Source organism: Pezoporus wallicus, unplaced genomic scaffold (genome assembly GCF_028554395.1).
Source record: "Pezoporus wallicus isolate ANWC-B61680 ecotype Strahan unplaced genomic scaffold, APGP_CSIRO_Pwel_v1 contig_3058, whole genome shotgun sequence".
NCBI lineage: Eukaryota > Metazoa > Chordata > Aves > Psittaciformes > Psittacidae > Pezoporus > Pezoporus wallicus.
In genome coordinates this window covers 6,250,388-6,270,282 of record NW_026641153.1, presented here as the reverse complement: position 1 = coordinate 6,270,282, position 19,895 = coordinate 6,250,388, and the positions used below count along the sequence as shown (strand labels likewise).

Here is a 19,895-nt window from a genome sequence, read left to right as displayed (position 1 = left end):
TCCATGCATCACTGTCTCAGAACAGACTGCATAGCATCCTATTAAATTAGCATACACCAGGCAGCTAAAACAAATTAGTTCATCTCAGAAGGAGAACAGCTTCTGCAGAAACTTTTGGTTTTGGCTTAATTTCTGTGCTTCATGTGGTTTATTCATCTTTGAACCTAAGTTTTATGGCACTGAATGCTGTATGCCTTGCTCTGCTCTGCACGTAATGGCTTTTCTTGCCTGGGAGTCTCCTTGGCCCTTAATATTTTGGTTCCTTCACCCTGCTAGTGTATGAGTTGGAGTGCTGCAAGCACTGTGGGATTTCCCATCCCCATGGCTGGAAGCCATCCCAATAATGCTCTGCTCTCCTGCCTGCATTACAGTACAGGTCTCAAATGTGGCTTTTCCCTGCCGGCCTTCCAAGGAGGAGCTGAGCTGGCTCGTTGATGGGCCAGGGAAGTGCTCAGGATGCAACGGAGCAGTGTGGCACCTTTTCTGATGCCTCACAACATTGTGCTTGAAGGAAGAGATGGGAGTTTTTCAGTGGCAAGGAATGATGGTGGTGTGTGCCATGCCCTGCTGTGAACTTGAAATTCATCCTGGAGTAAAGAACTGATTTTGACTACAGAATGGTCTGAACGGTTTCCAGCAATTTTTGACTTGGGTGAAAATGATTGTTGGCCATTAACAAGGTGATTGTGTTCTGATGGAGGTGGTCCAGGGGAAGAGACGGGTGTGAAGGAAACCACCTTGACTATATTGTTATAAAGTCATGCTTTATCATGTGCAACTTTAAATTTGTGTTTTCTGGCTTCATAGAAGTCTTTCTCCTCTAAGTAGCTTTCCTTTAAGTAGCTGACATGGATTTTCAATCTTAATTCTATTTTTTTGATGTTTGGGTTTTTTTTTATTTTGATTTTTTTTTTTCCCTGAGAGTATGAAACACTGAGTAGCTAAAGCAGAAGAAATTATAAGCCTCTAATTGGCATTAAAATTCTTGCAGCTGACTCTGGTGACAAAAACTGTCAAAACACTAAGCTGCTGTTGTAATTGTAGATAATAGTACCCCAAAAAATGGAAGTTAAACCCAAACACTTTGGTGACTATGCAAGATGAAGGCTTTGTTCTGCTCATTCTATCACAGTGAGTCACCCCATCATGGAGGGAGAAAACCAAAGTGGTTTGGAAGGAGGAGAAGGAAGCTCTACTTTCAGTAAGATATTGTTGGGTGTCTCTGTTATGGTCATGGCTGTAAGTCCCAGCAGAGATCTGTGTATTAATGTGGCTCCTCTCTCCCCACAATTATATTAGAGAAGGAGCAGCAAAGGTGGTTGGAGAGATGAAGTCTAGACCTGGGGATGTGCTGCCCATCCCTGGTGATAGTGATTCCTGGGCTTTTCTCACACTGTGAGGACATGGCTGCTCATTGGAAGACCCCAGTGGTCTTATCTTAATACACCTTCTATCTTGGTCAAAATGCTGAGCGTATTGGCACAGGGCAATAGCTCAGGGCACAGAGAAATGTGATCCAGAAAGGTGGTCCAGAAAGGTCCAGTGCTCCTTGCTACAGGGAACACCATCAAAGAGTATTTTTGCCCCTTGCCATTGTTGTTTGATCGTCGATCAGGCTATAGCATTTTGGCACAGTTGAAGTGCTGTTCATCATCTGCAATGGATAACAGCAGCCCCAGCCCTGGGCATCTCTGTGGGAACGGGGGACATCATTGCAGGTGGGGATCAGGGTCAGTCCTGGTGAAGGAACCAGGGTCAGACAGAGCCCAGGGCAGAGCCTTGTCTAGTGTTACATCAAACACTGGGCCCCAAGTTGGAAACCAGCATTTTCAGTAGTGGCTGGGTGGCTTAGTAGAAGTTAAATGAGTGGTGAGGCTAAAAATACCAATGTTAATACAGCGATCCTGATTGCTCTGCTCTTGCCCAGGCAGAGGAAGCATTCCCATAGAAGGGGCTGCATGGTTGGGACTGTGTGTTTGATGAATGAAAATAGCTAGAAAAAGCATTTGTCCTCTAAAAAATAGATAGCTTCAACCCGATTAGGCAGTGTGTGTTTCTCTTCCGATAAATTTATATTCACCTCTTGGGAATGCGTAGGGATATTTGACTTCTGTACCACAAATAATAGTACTGAAATCCTTCTCCTTTGCGCTTGGCTGGGTAAAAACACCCTCCACACTTCAGTTCTGTTAACTTTGAATTCGGACATCATTGGCCTATTGAAAAGTTTCATTGTAAATTCATTTTCACACAGCTGTCGAACATTCATGGACATGACTTTGGAGAGAAAAACTTCATTGACTTTATGTTGGGATGAGCCTGGAATCTGGTACAGTGAAGATGTGCGACAGAAACGACTGAGTAGAAAATTTAATAAAAAAATATAGAACATGACTGGTGCAGAAGAAAGGATTTAGTAGAAAACCAGTCTGGAGAAGAGAAGGCTACATGGTAACCTCATAGCAGCCTTCCAGTATCTGAAGGGGGCCTACAAGGATGCTGGGGAAGGACTCTTCATTAAGGACTGTAGCGACAGGACAAAGGATAATGGGTTCAGACTTAAACAGGGGAAGTTCAGGTTAGATATAAGGAAGAAGCTCTTTACTGTGAGGGTTGTGAGGCATTGGAATGGGTTTCCCAAGGAAGCTGTGAATGCTCCATCTCTGACAGTGTTCAAGGACAGGTTGGACAGAGCCTTGGGTGACATGGTTTAGTGTGAGGTGTCCCTGCCCATGGCAGGGGGGTTGGAACTTGATGATCCTTTCCAACCCTAACTATTCCATGATTCTATAACCAGAATCAACCTGGTATGTGCCGGTTATGCAGAGCCTGTGCTCATCCCACAGTTAACTCCTTGAGGGCCATGGGAAAAGGTGGGAAAATGCCAGAGGAGACTTTTTCTTACATACCTGCCTCTGTTTGTGGAAAGTAACCTTTTTTTGGGGAGCCAAGGAGCACAGTTTGTGTGTGGTTGTCAAAGCCATGCTACAGAAATGACCTGCTTTGGCAGTCTCACTTTGATTCAGTCAGTGTCCCATCTCAGGTTAATCTTCACTGTGGACATGGTTTATTTTTCCGATGATGAGCGTTTGCTGTTTTTTCCCCCTGTGGTTTGGCTGTGGCAAAGTCCACACAGAAAACCAAGTGTATCATAATTAAGATCATTACCTATACACAGCCCGAAGATGTAAAATCTGTTTCCTAGCTATGTCTGTTGATTTAGTATGGCAAAGCACCTGCTAATGCAGTGGAAAACTGCTCAACGTGGAGGTCTCTGCAAATGGAAAAATTAAGTTTTATCCCTCCGTCAACTCTTTGTCTTCACTTTGTTAGTATTTTTGTGACAGCAATTCTTTTTGAGAATAAGAACAGACTTGCTGTCACAGTCTATGTTGCTCATTGTATTTCAGAAATTAAGTGTTCATATTAAATTATAGTTCAAACAGATGAAGGAAAAAGTTACTTGTCCTTTATTTTGCTTTGATCTGCAGGATAGCCTAGCCTTACAGCCATTGTTTTCTAATAGAAAATCCAGTCTGTTTAGGTATGAATGGTATTTGTATTCTAATGTTAATGTTAAAGTCCTAACCTTTAAATCTAGATTAAAGAAAATAACCAGATGAGAAATAATTAAAACTATAAAAGATTGGCATCTCATAAGATCTGCATGGACCAGATGCATGATACATGCAAAAAGGTGAGAAGTCTTAACATCTTGATCACCTTCTAGAATTTGCCGTTATCTCAATGTCACTCATCAAGTCATTTAACCTCTCCCCCCCCCATTGTTCCTAATCATATTAAGAATGATCTAGATCATAAAATTATTCCATGCCTTAATTAGAAGTTTGAAAAGAATGGATCCTGTAGAGTAAATGGTAACATGGTCAAAACTTGCAAAAATAGGTTGTTGTCACGCATGTATCTCAGCAGCTAAAGGTGGTTTGATTTTGCAGAAGTTTCTCACCCATTTCCATAGCTGTCCTACTTCCTCAAAACCGTGATGTTTTTTTATTTATTTGCTATAATGTCCAGCCAGGACAAGGAGAGCTCCTGAAGGTGTTGAAGCCTCTCTTTAGAGAGGCAAAGGCGGGGTCTACAGGCACCTTGGGAAGGTTGCAATTACCTCTCTCCCAGCTGAAGAGAATGAGACATTTCAACCATTGTAGATGCCTTTAAAATCATAACTTTTAATCACTTAACCTCTTCTCCTTATTAAAAAAAAAAAAATTGTTTCTGTATCAGAGTGTGAAAATATTTTTTTTCAACCATATTTTTTGGGGGAGGAAGGAGAATAAAATTCACCAAATATTTTCACAAACACCTTCTCAGTATCTCAGTATTTCACAGAATAAAAAAATATCCCTGTTTGCTTGTGGCCTTCACAGAAATGGTGTTTTCTCCATACATGAAATTCCAGACAAAACCTCCTGGTTCAAAATGCAAGATTGACGAAGAAGTTTCTGAATCTCTTTCTGGCTCGGTGTGATGACCATGGAGATACTGGCATATGGGTTGCAAATAGCACGTCTTGGGAACAGAGACATGTTGTAGAGACATAGGGCACCTCCTAGGAGAGGTTGGGTTTTAATCCAGAGCCCTGTCTGAGCTGCAGACATGTATCATTCTGGTTGTCCAACATCTCCGCTATAGTGTTTTCTTTCCTTTTTTATCATATAACATGGCTTGATGATGCTTAATGGAAGCCACATCCTTTTCACAGGAAGTCCTGTCACTTTGATGGTGTAAAATGCAACATTTTCCAAATCCAAACTTCTCTATAGAACTTTGTATGCAATTAAGGTTTAATCCCTAATAAAGAATCATAGTAAATTCTTAGAGATAAATTGCTTCCTTCATTAATGTCTTGATTTTAAAGGCCACATTAATTCTTTGGGAGGAAAAAAAGTCATCTTTAACAAGCCTGCCGAGTCAGTAGTTCCAGGGTTTTGAGGAGGCAGACAATTTGCTCATAGCAATATTCCTGGTCGCAAGAAAATGAGCAGCCTTGTCTTTCTGACTTTGTCTTTGGTATTTATCTATTCATGCATGAGTCAAGAGGGGTTTAGTGGGGGTCAGATAGGTTCATTAAGGGTGGATGAATTCAGCTGTATGTTTGAAATATGGTAATTGCTTGCCCATGTATTCACTATTATTTCTGACTCTCCTCTGACTTCACCAGACTCCAGGAATGTCTTTGCTGCCTTTTCCTTGCTGATGCTGCCTGCTATAATTTCTTTCTTCTTGCCCTATACCATTGGTTCCTCTCAATCTGTGTTTAACTCTTTGATCCCTTGTCTGCATCTGTTCCCTCCCTTCCCTTTCCTTCTAGCACTCCACTTATCTTTTTGTCCATTGAGTTCTTGCTCTCCCCAACCCCCTTACTCTGTGGACACAGGAACACATATACTGCACAGGATAGTGCAGACTGCTTGGCATCTCCCTCCTGCCTTCCTGGCAGATCCGCCCCCATGCTCCCCCGCCATTGCCTGGGGGCTCTTCCCAGCACCATCAATTTCATGCCATGGCCTCATATAAAATTCGATGTGAAAAAGCACCCTGTCAGTGCCGAGGGTTGACATGTGAGCAAATGCTTTAGCTGAGGTTCAGCTTATTTCATGCTTTAATGAGAAATATTGTTAAGGAGATATGGAACTGGGTTTTATGAGTATCTTGGAGCTCCTGAAAAAAATGTCATTTAAATCCACAGAGGCTGTTTCCAAGCACTGAACTGCGTGGCTGCCCTGATAAGTGAAGAAAGAAATCCAGCAACACAGTGAAGGCAGCTGAAAAAGAGGTGTTTCCCAAACCTGCCTTTATTGCATAGAGGGAAATAAAGGCATTTCTTTTATTTTGTTGTCTGAGAACACCAATGAAATCCAGATTGGGATAAGATTTCTCTGTGTTTTTATAATACTGTAAAGGCTGGGAGGGTTGTATGATCAGTAAACGGTCGGTATGAATATGCTGCTTTTAATGGCATTTAACTGAAGGCAAAAAGCTTGTTCAAGACACAGCTAGAGTGAAGTGCGGTGTTGAGAGCTTAAGCAGTTGGGGTTTAAAGGGTTCATGAAATATAGCTGGGAGCAGTCCTGTATGTTTCTGAGCACCCTGGTCTGTAACCAAAGCTGATAAGCACTGAGAGGTCTTAGGGCTTTCCAGTAAAAGGGTTTTATTGCAGTTCTGGTCTGGCTGTCCCAAGCATGAGGGTCAGGATGCAAATTTCATTTGGTGACCCAAATGACTGGGACTGTTGATAATAAGAAAGCACACAATATGTCTTAAAAAAACAGTTTGAGTGGTTTGATTGCACAAGCCATTAGAATGAGTTGCATGGACTCTAAATTGGAGTCCATGATGCTCTGACGTGCCGTGGTAGATAATACACAAAGCAGAAAACAGCGAATCATTCCTGTAGTTAAGAATGGTGTGAATGTGGTCAGAGTCTGTCTTTTCTAGCAGAAATGAGGCAAAATGTTCTTGGTTCAGAGCATCACAAGCTGTCAAACATCCACCGGAACCGTTTGCAAAAGTCTCTTTGCATCCATTCCTAAACTGCCCGTCACTATTTCCCTATCACTGCTGGCTAAAAAGGCGTTTCTGGGTAAGCAGGTGCTTGCTTTCCAAAGCAGCAGCCTCTTCCTTTTGCTTATCCACAGGCTTAATGATTCATTCAGTCGTTTTGCAACTCAGGAACCGTTGGTTGAGCCGCTTGGTTGTGTCATTGAAGTTCATGACTTAAAGAGGTGGCTGGTCAGGAAAGGCCATGCTTCTGTTTATCCACAAGCAGTTGTGGGGAGTGAGTCAGAGAAAGTCTGTGGTAGCTAAATGAGGCTGTGGTCAAACATTAACACCTTCAGGGTGGGCTGGAGTGTGGTTGGGTTTGCTTAGCATGCTCCCGAGCAGTGTTCACAGAGAGCTATGTAGTAGAGCAGAATAATCTATTGATGGGTGGGAAATAATAAAGGAAAGCTTTCTGCCTCTTTGTTTTGTATAAATAAAATATGAACCTTCAGGTGGTGGATCCTTCAGTTGTGATCTGGTTAGACAAGTCCTTTTCTCTGATCACTCTTGGACAAAGCGGGTGCTTTAGGAAGAGGTTTTGGTGAATAGGAGCAAAGATGTGCTGTTCCTCATCAGGCCAATGCTCTGTCTGGCCCAGTGCCTCACTGCTGCATCAGTAACAAGCACCGGAACATGCGAATGGTCCTAGTATGCCACAACAAAGGTTTGTCCAGACCAGCAGTGTCTAAATGATGCTTGAATACTCAGAAAGCAGGGTGAGAATAGAAAAAAATGTGTATATAGCACAGACTGTAACATTTTCCTGGCCTCTTCTCAGTCAGGTCCAGATGCTTTGGAGGAAGCGATGAAAGTGCAAGAAATAATACACTGTTATGGAATAATCGAATGGAGGAGAGGCACTGCCCACTCTTGGCAATTAGTGGCTGGCTGCTGTGATGAAGTTTCTTTATTTGTGTAATCCTCTCTGGGGTAACCTAGGGAGGCTGTTTGGACCTGTGATTTAATCCAATCCTTTGGCTTTAGCGGTTATACACAGCAGTTTGTGTTGTGGAATAACTCAGTACACATAGAGAAGTTCTGACGCTGCTTCCCTGTCTGAGTCAGGGTTGAGCCAAGGGTGAGGGGATGCTCTGGGCTGTCAGTGAGGACCGAAGTGGAGGCCCTGACCTCTTGTGGTCACTGAGGAACCGGGAGTACTCTTGGCACTGGTGTGTCACTGAGTCCTAGGGAATTTGTGCTGCTCCTCCAAAAACCTCAGGAAGGGAAAAAGTCCATCATCATTAAATCAGCACGGATCATGGTCCATGCCTTTGTGTGCAGAAATGGTACTTTCTGATCTTCAAGCTTTCTTCTCATACCTCTGCTGGGACTATGGTCCTTTATTAAAAGTGTTGTATTTGGTAAGCCTTTAGTGCTTTGTGTCAATGTGAATGTCTGTGTATGTTTGTAAAGGCAAAGATGCTTGTAATTCCATTAATGTGGTTAATAAGAGCAACTTCCAAAAGGCACAAGAAGAACTTTATTCAATGATACATTTCAGTTAACGGCTTCCAAACAAAAGGCACCACTTAAAACCAGGGTTTTTCTTTTCTTCTTTCAGGGGTGCATTCTCTGAAGTTGTTTTGGCTGAAGAGAGAGCAAGTGGGAAACTCTTTGCAGTCAAGTGCATTCCCAAGAAAGCACTGAAGGGAAAAGAAAGCAGCATAGAGAATGAAATTGCAGTCCTGAGAAAGTAAGTATCAGACTTTCATTTCTGCTTCTTCACTTCAATGGGCCTGTTGCATTTAAGGAGCAGGAACAGTGATTGACAAGTGTGACTGGCAGATTGCTCAACGCATCACAGACAGACAAGATTGAAGCTGAAAATATAATGGAAAATGCTATGGTTATCTTTTGTATTAATACATCCAGATGACTGCAGAGTGGGAAGAGGATTTAGGATGGAGTAAAGCCTATGATTCCATAAAAAGACCTTATCCACTGCTCTTTCCAGCAGCTGGGTCACTGGCGTTGAGGAGAGCAAGAGCAAGGTTATAATCTCCAAGTACTTAAAACAGTCTCTATACAAATTGCTCTAAAACTATGGCCTGTTATGGGTTGTTATAGGAGATATATAGGTGGTAACCTGTAACACGGAGAGGAATCTCTGTCACTTCTGGAAGGAGAACTTATCCTTGAAGGATTGTCCACACTGTGTATTTTTCCCTGACCATGTTTGGAATGCCTGGATAAGAAAAAGTAAGCTCATGATTCCACTTACTATGAATTCAGTGAAGTCATTAGGAGCTTGATCCTTACCTCTTTTTCATCTTATGCCCTGAAGGAGGGATTCACCTCACCTTACCTGAGATACCTGGATCTGAACTCACCACCTTTGACTTTCTTTCCAAGAAATGGAAAGAGATTGGTTGCATTAGGCTTGGTCCATGTAACTTGTTTTAAACTTCTAAAAGTACCCTCTTTTCTGATTGAATTGAAGGTAGTACAGAAGTTCATGATGGACTGGGGCATTCTGATTCTCACTGCACTCTATCTCTAGTGGGACTTCTTGGCCCAGCTCTTGGTCATGTAGGAGCTGATGTCAGCATGTGACAAAACTGGCCTTAAATCTTTAACTAGATACTTCTGAACTAAGTGCTCAGGCAGCCTAAGCTAAAGGAACAGGTTCAGGGGCAAACTGAGCCACCTCAGGAGGCAAAAGGGATCCTTTTCAATGGAGGGACATAAGTAGGACTCCAAACAGCTACAAATATTTCTTGCAGTTGCCTGCTCATTGCTGGACTTGTATCAGATCAGTACAATGTAAGCCCAGTGATAAATGCAGCATGTTGACTTCGTGTGTGGTGTTAATGTGAACCTCTCGTAAAGCTCAACTGTTGCCATTGCCATCGCCAGGTAATAATGGCCAATAACTGACAGCTTGAAACAACCTTTGTTCCCTGATGCTCATGTGTGGGTATAAGCGCAGCAATACTGGCATGGAGTAAGGATTCCTACAGTTAGATTGACTTGGTCTCTTGTCCTATGCACATTGTGACCAAGAGGGATTTATCCTTTTTTATCTCCTGATGTCTTCTAATTAGTTGTTGCTAATACAACCTTTGCATGTGATTGTATTTATTCTGAAAATAGACATCTTTGCTAGTAGACATAGTGTTGAATGTGTATGTGCCACCAAGGAAACACTTAGAAAATAACTGCCTGCAGTTGAGGAGGGGTTGGATATCAACCTGTTTCTCTGTTTGATGAATTCTCTGCTTCAAAAGCTGTCAGTAAAAATAGATTTTGGAGAGGTGGAGTGGATCCTGAGTGGCTGTTGCTAAGCTCCAAAGGTATCGAAGAGTCCTTGCTTTTGCTTCTTGTGGTTTAATACTGAGTGGGGATTGCTAGTTTGTGTCTGGTCTAAGCAGTGGGTAGGATGCCAGAGCCCTGGGCTGCTCTGCGTGGCTGTGAGGTGCTGCAGCCTTGCACTGACTGCCAGTTTTGAAGGGAATGTGCATAGAGGATGCCTGGCAGGAGGAATAGGTCCCTGTTCCCAGAGAGGAAGGTGTAGAGACACAGAGGATGGATGCAAAGCAAATACAAATATGCACGTCTGTTGATCCTCCTCTCACTTTCTGGTATTGCATTACGGTGAATGCTTAAACTCCAAAGGGGTAAAACCCCAAAGTACACCAAGCAAACTCCTTGTGATCCTTTAAGGAAGGATCTCTCATCTGCCACTGGACTTTCTGCTCCTAAATTCTGTCATTAGGTTTTTGTCTTCCTGCTGATGAGGTACTGACTTTCTGGCAGATACCTGCCAAGTGCCGTGAAATGCAGCTCTTGAGGTTCCTCTGGTTCTGGAGTGTGGGATCTTGAACATACTCTCTGCAGCTTTGCCAGCTCTCAAGTGAGCTGCTTGTGCCCCTGTGTGTCTTGAGCAGGTTTTTAGGGACAGTCAGGGATTGTATTGGCCAGGACTAGGACTGGTACACACAAGTATCACATATGCTTTGTCTACCAAGGCTGCCTTGGTGGAGGTTTGTCCCCTTCCAGTCCTGCCAAACGATCCAGATCTGGCAGAACCAATATGGAAAAGGGTTTGAATCACATTGTGTGTTGTTGCAGTCATATTTTAAATTATGATTTTTAATGTCAGAATTAAACGTTTATGCATGGAGTACTGTAGGAGTAGCACCTGATGATGAAAACATGAATCAAATGACCCTTGGTCCCCTCTCACTTCTGCTTCTGGCTTCCTGTGTGAACTTCTGTCACAGCAGTTACTGTCTGTTTTAATATTTATTGTCTGTGAAGCAGCCTTCACACTGCTTTCAAATAAAAAGACTTCTGAATGAAAAGTCTTACCTGCAGTTCATTTTGAGGTCATTTCTTGTGCCAGCAAACTCAGGAGAGTGGGTGCAAGAAGGGAGATCTCTGGGCTGAGCTTTCAGTGTGAAATGATTGTCAGTCCTTCTGTGTGTCTCAACTAAAAAGCTGTTTGAGCTATTAATCCAATGTTCTGTGTTGGGGAAGGTCAGCGGTCCCCATGCGGAGTACATGGAAGGTAGGAGATTTTATCTCTGTGTCTGTGGGCTTGGATGCTCTTGCTGCCAAAACAAAGTGATACATTTTAGAAGCGATGTTCTGCTAACAGAGGAGCGAGCTGCCAGCCAACTGATCTGCATGTTTGTGTGAGTGCCAGAGTGAATCACTGCATACTCCATCATTTTATTTTTCCAGCCATGGCCAACAAATCTGTTCTTAAAAAAGAAAAAAGGCGGAAGAGCCGTTAAGTCAATATTTACGCCTAGCAACCTTAACAGGGTTCTTCCAATATGGACTCTTTTGTGTCCCGTGGAAATCCATGGCAACATTCCCCAAAGACTCGGATGGGTGGGGATGGAATGGAAGGAGCTCATTGTTGAGAGCAGTGCTGGAAGAGACTAAGTCTGCAGCCAAACCTGGAACCTTGAGCCTGACAAAGTGCTTAAGCACATGCCTAATTTTAGATGGTTACTCGTTCCAGTAGGTCGAGCTCACCTTGCTGAGCTCAGGCCTAAAGGGATGCTTCAGAGCAGAAAGCCCCACTAGGCACCTGTGTTTGGTACCACATCAGGAGGGCAGTTTCCTTAATGTCTTTGATTAGAGCCCAGATGATGTGCTAGTGCACAAGGGTTGCTCTTTCTTCTAGTTGTGTGCTGGCTGCCTGTAGGTGAACACAGGGCAAAATACTACATCTCCTCATAAAAGCAGGTGGAGAAGCTGAGCTGCAGCATTTTTAGGCGTTGAAATTTATTTCTTTTGCAGTGGAAAACATGCTATGGTTTAAGATCTCTGAGGAAGAAAACTGGGTCTCTAGGACATGGCTATTGCAGCTCTGATAAGTAACTGGCTGTGGAGAGTGACAGCACATGATCACCTTCCTGTGACACAAACCTGACCTGAGAAGCAGGGAGTTTCATAACCTGCTCTGGAAGCCATTCTTTTCTGGCTTCAAGCAGAAAGGTAAATGCAATCCTTTCCATTGTTTGCTGTAGAATAGAGGAAATTTCTTCCACTTACTGTAATTGTGCAAGTGTGAACACGCTGAAAGATGAATTGGCTGTTAGACACGTTTGTGAAGGCAGTAGGTGATGTGAAGAGTTGGGCTGCAGAGAAGCAACAAGCTGAGGTTCTAGTTAAATAGAAAGAAGACAATAAAACAACCTTGCAAGAGTCAGACGGAAAAATACGCCTGATCTGTTTGCTGTTGTTTTTCTTGGCTACACCACTGTTTATCGCAAGAAACTTTCTAGCTGCGTGGGTAATACCTGCACAATCATATAGATTCAGTGCTGAGTCAGAGCAAAGCAAAGGAGGAACAATAAACTGTGTGTAGCCCTGCACCCAGGTGTATTGATTACTTAATAGCAGTAACATGCGCAAGTGCCTTGTTAAGCAAATACCGTTCAGCTTGCAAATCATATGGTGCTTTAGCTAGTTTCTGCTGAACAGGGATTTTAAACATCATTTCATAACTAGTTAGTTATATCCTATGTTTACCTCTCCTCTTTATTCTCCCAGATCCTATGGGAGAAGCACCATTCAATTCCTTTTTACAAATCAGAGCTGTGCTAATTGCAGTCTGAAGCCTTTGTTAAACATCATGAAGGAACTGTTTCTAGCAAGTCGGCTAGAATTCTGCTGGTGCTTTCCCTTCCCATTTCCTTGGAAGAGGAAGGGGGGGGGGGGGGGGGGGCACTGGGAGCACCCAGGCAGTGATTCATGCCTGGGTAGCTGCCTGGCTCCTTGTATGCCTGCACCTACAGCCAGGATCTGCTGCTATAATAAGGAGCAGGAAGACAGAAGGGGTGACATCTTCCTGCAAAGTCTGGAAGGTCAGGGCTGTACCCACCTCAAAACTACATAAAAGAACAATGAAAAGTGTTCCTGAAGCAAGTGAAATTGTGGGAATTCCTGCTCTCCCGTACATCAAATGATGGCCAAATGGTCCCCTTGCTCCATCCCCGGGGGTAGCACCATTCCCGGTATTAAAAAGGAACACCCTTCATGACAAATATGGAAAAATCACCTCTCCTGAAGATCTGCATGAAGGCTAAAGGGTCATTTAAAACATTGTACCTTTCTGCTCCTTTTCAGTAGCCCATTGACAAACTCCTCCTAAAACCTCTCTGTCCCAGATTCTTGCCTTTGTAAAGCCTCATCCCTCTGGGGCTAACCCAGTAGCTTCTAGGAAGGTGAATCCAAATTTAGTTTTGAAACCCCATTAGTTATCTCTTATTAAACTCTTCTGTGCAGTTTAACTCAGAATCAAAGGCTACATTAATTCTGAATAAAATTGGCCATGCAGAAGTTTAAGGTGCCCTAACATAAATTTGGGCATTTCATTAATTCGGTTCCTGAGTGACTCTGTGGGACAGACCCATCTATTCAAGCCATAGCTGTGTCTGGGTCAAAAAATGCATAGCTTTCAGCACTGTGTGGTCCAGTACTCCAGTTTCCCAGTCTGCAGGCTCTGCTGGTAATGCTCTCCTATGGTAATTATTTTTCTATGTGAAGTCACACATCTGGAGTACAGGGCTGGGTGAGTTGGAGACACTCAGATCCTGCGCTGATAAGTGCTAACATAAAAGTGATGGTAATTAGATTGTGTAGCTGATGTACAAAAAGCTGTGAGATTGGGTTTTAAAGGGTTAATGGCTAATTACCTCTTTACACCCCTGCAGTAAGAACTCTTTTTCCTGTAAAGGAATGAATGTGATTGTTAGGAAAGGAAAGTATAAAGCAAGCACTTAGGGTCTCCAGTTCAGGTACCGTTATTTCTCTGAAGCTGTGCTTCCCGTATAGACAAAACAGGCTAGCTTTTTTCTTTCTTCCCTATTTCCCGCCCCCCCCCCCCCCCTCCCCCCCCGAATAACAGTGAGAAGATGGGCTGCCTCAGCAAGAATTGAAGAGACAGCTGGTTGTTATATTAAGTAATCACTTCCAGAGAAAGCTTTTATGTAGATTTACTTGTTAAAACCTGGCTTGCTCATGCCACTGCAGTTGTGCTGGGGTGACAGGAGGCTGGCTCTGCCCTCTGCATACAGCCGTTCTCCAAGCCCTGCCGACTGCGAATCCAGGGCATCCCAAAAGCCGCTCCCCACTGGGGCCCTGCAGCCCTGAGGATGGCCTGGGGTGCCTGAGCATGAGGCTACCAGCCAGGGTGTGATACCCACTAGTACCATTAATGATGTTGATGTCAGCGGTGGAAGAGTAGGGCCCTTCCAGATATATATGTTTTGGCATCCCACATGAATGCACTTCATCATTGCCCCCATGCATCTGCTGGGCTGACCTGGGTGTTCAGTGGGACCTTGGTGCCTGCCCTTGGAGCCACCCTTCCTGCTGGGCACTGCTGCAGGCATCCCTGCTAGGGAGGAGGTGTGGAAAGGAGCCAGGATCTACAGAATGCTTCAGGGTAGGGGGACAGTTGGACATTGCTGAAGGCTGACATCAGCTTTAGACCATGAGATCATCTCCTGAATCAAGGAGATGCAGACTGGATGAATTGCCCTTCTCAGATTTCTGACCCTATATATGTGGGAATGGCATAAGACAGCTCTGCCTTGCACTAGCAGGTGACTTCTTGTTAAAGAAATAATTTCGCTGCAAAGAATTTATGTGAGTGAAAAAATGTGAAACCTGAAACAGAGCTGACACCGTTTTTGATCACTGAGATGCTGGAAACTTTGCAGGGGAAGACTTTGCAGCCAGGACTGCCTGGATTGTATTTCATGCCAGATTAGATGTAAACAGATGTAGGGAAGCAGATCAAGGCATCTTAAAAATCCCCAAATAGATTAAATGAGAGAGAAAATCCTCTCTCAAATAGTAAACACAAACAAAATCCCTTGTATCTACTCTGGTCTTACACAGTTTCACTTACATGCAGTGTGCTCCATAACAGGTTTAACAGTGGTGTGTGGCATTTGTATTTCAGCCTGCCTTTGTGCTGTGCATATGCTGATGGTTGTGTTCCTTGAAGTAGGTTATAGTGTGATGAGTCATTTCACTGTCGTTGCTGGGTGACAACGTGGCTGTCCTCTCTTCTGGGGTGTGATGGTTTACCAAATCTCCCTTGCATAACTGTTGTTCTTCAAGGTCACCTCATTCCCTGACTCAACTCAAAAATGGCATATCCATGTTGGGGAGGAGGGCTCAGGTCAGAGGGGATGGAAATACATCGTTTCTCAATGCTCCAGCTTGGAAAATAATTTGATGTGTTATGGAAGAAGCAGCTGCTTTCTGAAGTAGTTGCTCTAAGATGCTTTCAAATTACCAGGATGGGTTTTTCAGCCCTAGTCAGAGTCTGCTTCTGTGCCACGTGTATTTTGTGTGGACCCTGTCCTGTGCATAGCTGGAATAATAAAGCTTGGGGTCTATTCAGAACCCAGCTGAAGAATAAGAATATATACCCTATTTTCCAGTATTTATTACTGAGGAAGATGGTTACAATTGTGTTTCAGTGATGCAGGTATTTGATTATATGTGCTGTTGTCTGTTACCTAGGAGGAAAGAATTGTTAAGATGCATAAAGACTATTTAATAAGATCTAACAGTTTGACAAATAGCTCAGCTTTGTATCTGGATGCATAAGGTCTGTCTTTCTCACACCCACATGTTCAAAGCTAAGGCTTAACTAATTTGCAAGCACATGCCTTCTGTAGTAGGAAAGCATTTTCACAAGAAGCCCAGATCTTCGAGGATTAGTTGGTGCCTAAAAGCTGCTGAAACTGTCTTTATTAGGCAAAATACTTCCTCTTCTGTTTTTCTCTCACAAGATTTTTCATAAGTAATTAGTAATATTTTGTCCAAAACTATTTTTTTCCCATGAAAGTTATTTCTTCATTTGGAAAAGTATAAAAGGGTATTTAAAGGTCTCATGGCATTAGCAAAGTGAAGCTGTCCTTGTCAAAATAGTATTAACGTACTGCATTTTCCCTGTCTTCTCTAAGTTAATCTTGAAATATTAACTGGAGGAATTCAGTGTTTTGTGTTAAGCTGTTGTGGTGGACTGTTGGAAGCCAGTTATTTTCTAGCCACAAGATGACCATATTTTGATGATGGGTAAGTAATTTAAATGCGTAGTCCAAGTACCTCAATGGATATTCCTTTGTCTTACTTTCATGCTATTAAAATCCATGGCATTAACTTATAAAACACTGGAGTAGCTGAGTGGTGAATGAGAATTATAATTCATGTAGCATTGCATAAAGGAAAATAAGTAAATGCAAGGTAGGATTTGTTTGGCCAGCTGGAAGCATCCTGAAGGTACACAGCTGCATCTGAGCTCCAACCTCACTTGCTGTGGAAATCATCAAATATGCATTTCTAAGTGGATCAGAATGTACGGGGAGAAAAAACAAGTATTCCAAAAATGTCAGTTCCAGAAGGTAGAAACAGAAATGCTATCAGAAATGACAGGTTTTGTGAGCACTCCTTGTCCAAAGCAGTTGTTTGCTTTCACTTGCATGCTAAAATGCTTCATGAATACAAGTATTTTTGGACTCCTTTGTATGAAATTAGATTAGTAATATTTTTGGTGGGCAAGTTTTTGTGATGTGCGACCCCAGTGTGATTCTAAAACAGCTCCATTGGCAACTTCTACCATCATTATAGAAAATGAATTGCAATTACATTTTCTGTCTCATTAACATCATGATTCTAAGTGTCTTGATCTACAGTTTGGCAGAGCAGGGCTGGATCTGACCATAATAAAATGGGAAAATATTTGCACTCTATCCCACTTTCAACTACAACTGGTTAAACCTAACAGCGACCTTTATGTTTGGAATATGTCCAATATACCCTGTACTGAGAGCTGCATACCTTAATTGGTATTTGGCCAACTAAGTCTGCAGTTATCATCTGTCATACATAATACATGTTGATTCACTTTGATAATGCTTACTCATACAACACTTTGTGTTCAGTAGGAGTTTTGAAGGAAAAAATCTGTAGGTACAGACTCTCTCTTTTGACAAAGACAGACATGCAAGTCACTCACTTCATCTGTGGGCTGACCTAGTGCTCAGATTGACTGAGGAAATGGTGATGGCAATTTTGTTCCAAATTAAACATTGATTTTATTTTTTTTAATCAGAAATCCTTTTTTTTTTAATTTTTATTTTTTATTGTGCCTTTTATTTACAAGGGATGAGCTTAATCAGACTATTTTTCATTCTGAATTAAGAGTGGCCACACTAGGGGACTGTGCATCTGCAGCTATAGGACTTTTAATGTATTAATCAAAACGATTTTCAAAGTAAAGCCTTATTTCCTTGATTGCATAGTTCTATATCTCTGACTACCAGAGACATCTCACTCTGTTGCCTAGTTCTTAAATCTCTGTAAGTGCAGACACCTGGGGGTTAGTTTTAATATTGACAATTTATATTTGTAAATGGACTATGAAATCATTTCCCTAAGAATATGTGACAGCTAGCTTTTACTTTGCCAGATGTTTTATCAAATTTAGATTATGGAACATTCCATTAAAGAGGGATGTTATTGCCTCCTTTACTTCCTTGTTTAATTTTTTATTCCAGGAGAGCAGGCATAGGTGAATTCAAGCTTTTTTAGAGACAATACGTTCTTTTTGGAAGGCATTTGAAAATATGAATAGTACAATTGATTTATTTTTCTTAAAAGTTTGTTCAATATTTTTCAGACGGGATATTAGCAAGAAGCTTTATATATATATAAATACATATATTTAATATGTATTACATTTCCATGCTGAATCAAAACCAACTGACAAACTCTGAGCAGTGAAGTGTGTCAGAAATGGTATACACCGGCACTGACTCCTTCTGAGATTAATCCAAAATTTCTATATATAATTTGTTTGGTTCACACCAAATAGAACGACAGCCTGCTTCAGATATCTTCATACCTTTGTGATATCTGCTGTCTTGACTGACGCACTAGGGATTAAACTGGGACCTTTTTGGACTTATACATATATATCTTTATAGCCTCAGCTAAGCAGCCGTTCCCTGCAGGCAACTGGAACGGATTCAGACATTGGTGGACTGGGCACTGAGTGCAATAGTTAAATCATGCTGAAATACTTGTTTGAAAAGTACACATCAGTGTGGGGTTGTTTTTCAGCTATTTAAACCTTTTTTAAGTGTTTAAGACTTTTTTTTCCCCTCCACAAAAAGCAGAAGAGTCCACATGCCGCAGCAATATTTGGCATAATACATTTTGTCAAGAAGCATCTCTCCAAAGCAAAGCAATCTGGTCACTCCCATGTCTGCTGTAAACTTGGCAAGTAGAGCAGAAAACAGTGGCTGTTCACAACTTTGCTCTTAAAATGATAATAGGGGTTTCTAACTGGAAACAGAGAGGAAAGGGCTTTCCCATTATTTTTTTAAATGCTCTCTTACGTGAGTCACAACAGATACGTGGATATGGCACCATCCGCAAAGATAAAGCCTTTATTGGCATTTATATAGAAATGCCAGTTCATCCCTTTCTACATTGCTGTACTCTCTGCTTTTATATTTACTGCAGTTGGTTTGTGGGAGGGAAATCGAAAACTTTGTTGAAGTTTGAAACTTTTCCTCTGTTGTTTTTTGGGCACATGAGAAAATTGCCGTTGAGTGGAGCCACTGCGTGTCCCACAGTGTTGATGTCTTGAAGGCATCTCCTTGCCATTTATGGTGTACAGACCACACGTCCAAGCCATGTGGCATCAGCATGGGTAGATGTAGACTCGTCATTAACAAATAGACATGGGTAATATGATCTAATGCTATTCTGGTCAATAGGAAAATTCAAAGTCGTTGAACTCGGTTACATGACTCTTCGAGGCTCCCTTGAGAATTTCAGCCCAAAGCAAAAGTGGAAAGAAAGCCTAAGCTGAGGTCACCCATGAGAGTTACAGGGCTTTGTCTTGTGCAGTTATGAAGTGTGGACTTGAGGCTTTATCCATAGTAGAAGTGCTGCGCAGCCTCCTTTCCTTGTTTCCAACGGCTCCTGAATTACTATAGTGCCATAGCCCATGTATATGGCTTTACAGTTCCAAAGGTAGTTACTCCATCTTCACCCCCCTGTAACTCAGGCACAACTAAGCTGACACAAGATCCTGGCTTTCCTGTAGGGATAGCTCTCTGCCATCTCTGGATGATGGGTAGGAATAGTGGGCGTTTTATGGTGTTACTCCTCGTTTAGGCTGCCGTGGTTGAGGACAGACTTCACCCTGCAGAGAGGGGATCTGCCAGGAGTTGGCCATATCCCCTATACTCCTTCCATGTAGCTGCAGAGCTGCAACAAGGAGATCCAAAAGGCTACTTGTGTGAGAGGATGGGGAGTGTGGTCTGCATCTTCAGAGTTGGGTTTTCTGCTGCTAAGTCTTGCTGCTGGCATCAAGTTGGTTTTCCTTCTAGAAATTGAAAGACCAGGCACAGAGTTCTCCACCAAACTACACCCCAAAAGGATGGGGTTGGCACTCAGATATTCTCCCATCTTGACTCTGATTTACTATTATGGCCTTGAATTGCTGACTTTATTTAAAATTCCTTCTTTCATTAGAAGCATATGCTTCTGATTTTCTTTCTTATGATGACATAGTTTGCACTCTTATCCGAGAGCTGTTTTCTTAATAGGACCAACTATATTTGGAATCACTCTGAATTGCTCTTGAAATGGAAGACTGATGTCAGTATTTCTGGCAATTTTTCACTATTTTTCTTTCCCTGTAGTTGAGTATTAAATAACTGTTCAAGCTGGGAACACTGACACCACTTCATTTTATCATAATTTGATTTGTTTTATTTTAAGTCTGTATATACTCCTTGAGTAGCTGGTATAGGTAAACATACTAGCAGGATGATTTC

At 42.3% G+C, this 19,895-nt stretch overlaps 1 protein-coding gene across 4 annotated transcripts in view; it reads left to right on the top strand.

The window, feature by feature from the left end:
- Positions 1-19,895, top strand: part of CAMK1D (calcium/calmodulin dependent protein kinase ID) — a 220,114-nt gene that overhangs the window by 84,605 nt on the left and 115,614 nt on the right. For 3 of the 4 annotated variants that reach the window (XM_057422496.1, XM_057422495.1, XM_057422494.1), the window contains exon 2: positions 8,126-8,257. The exons of the other annotated variant lie outside the window; for it this stretch is intronic. In XM_057422496.1, the coding sequence (XP_057278479.1) occupies positions 8,126-8,257 (132 nt within the window). The remainder of the gene's footprint in view (positions 1-8,125; positions 8,258-19,895) is intronic. 4 annotated transcript variants of the gene reach the window in all.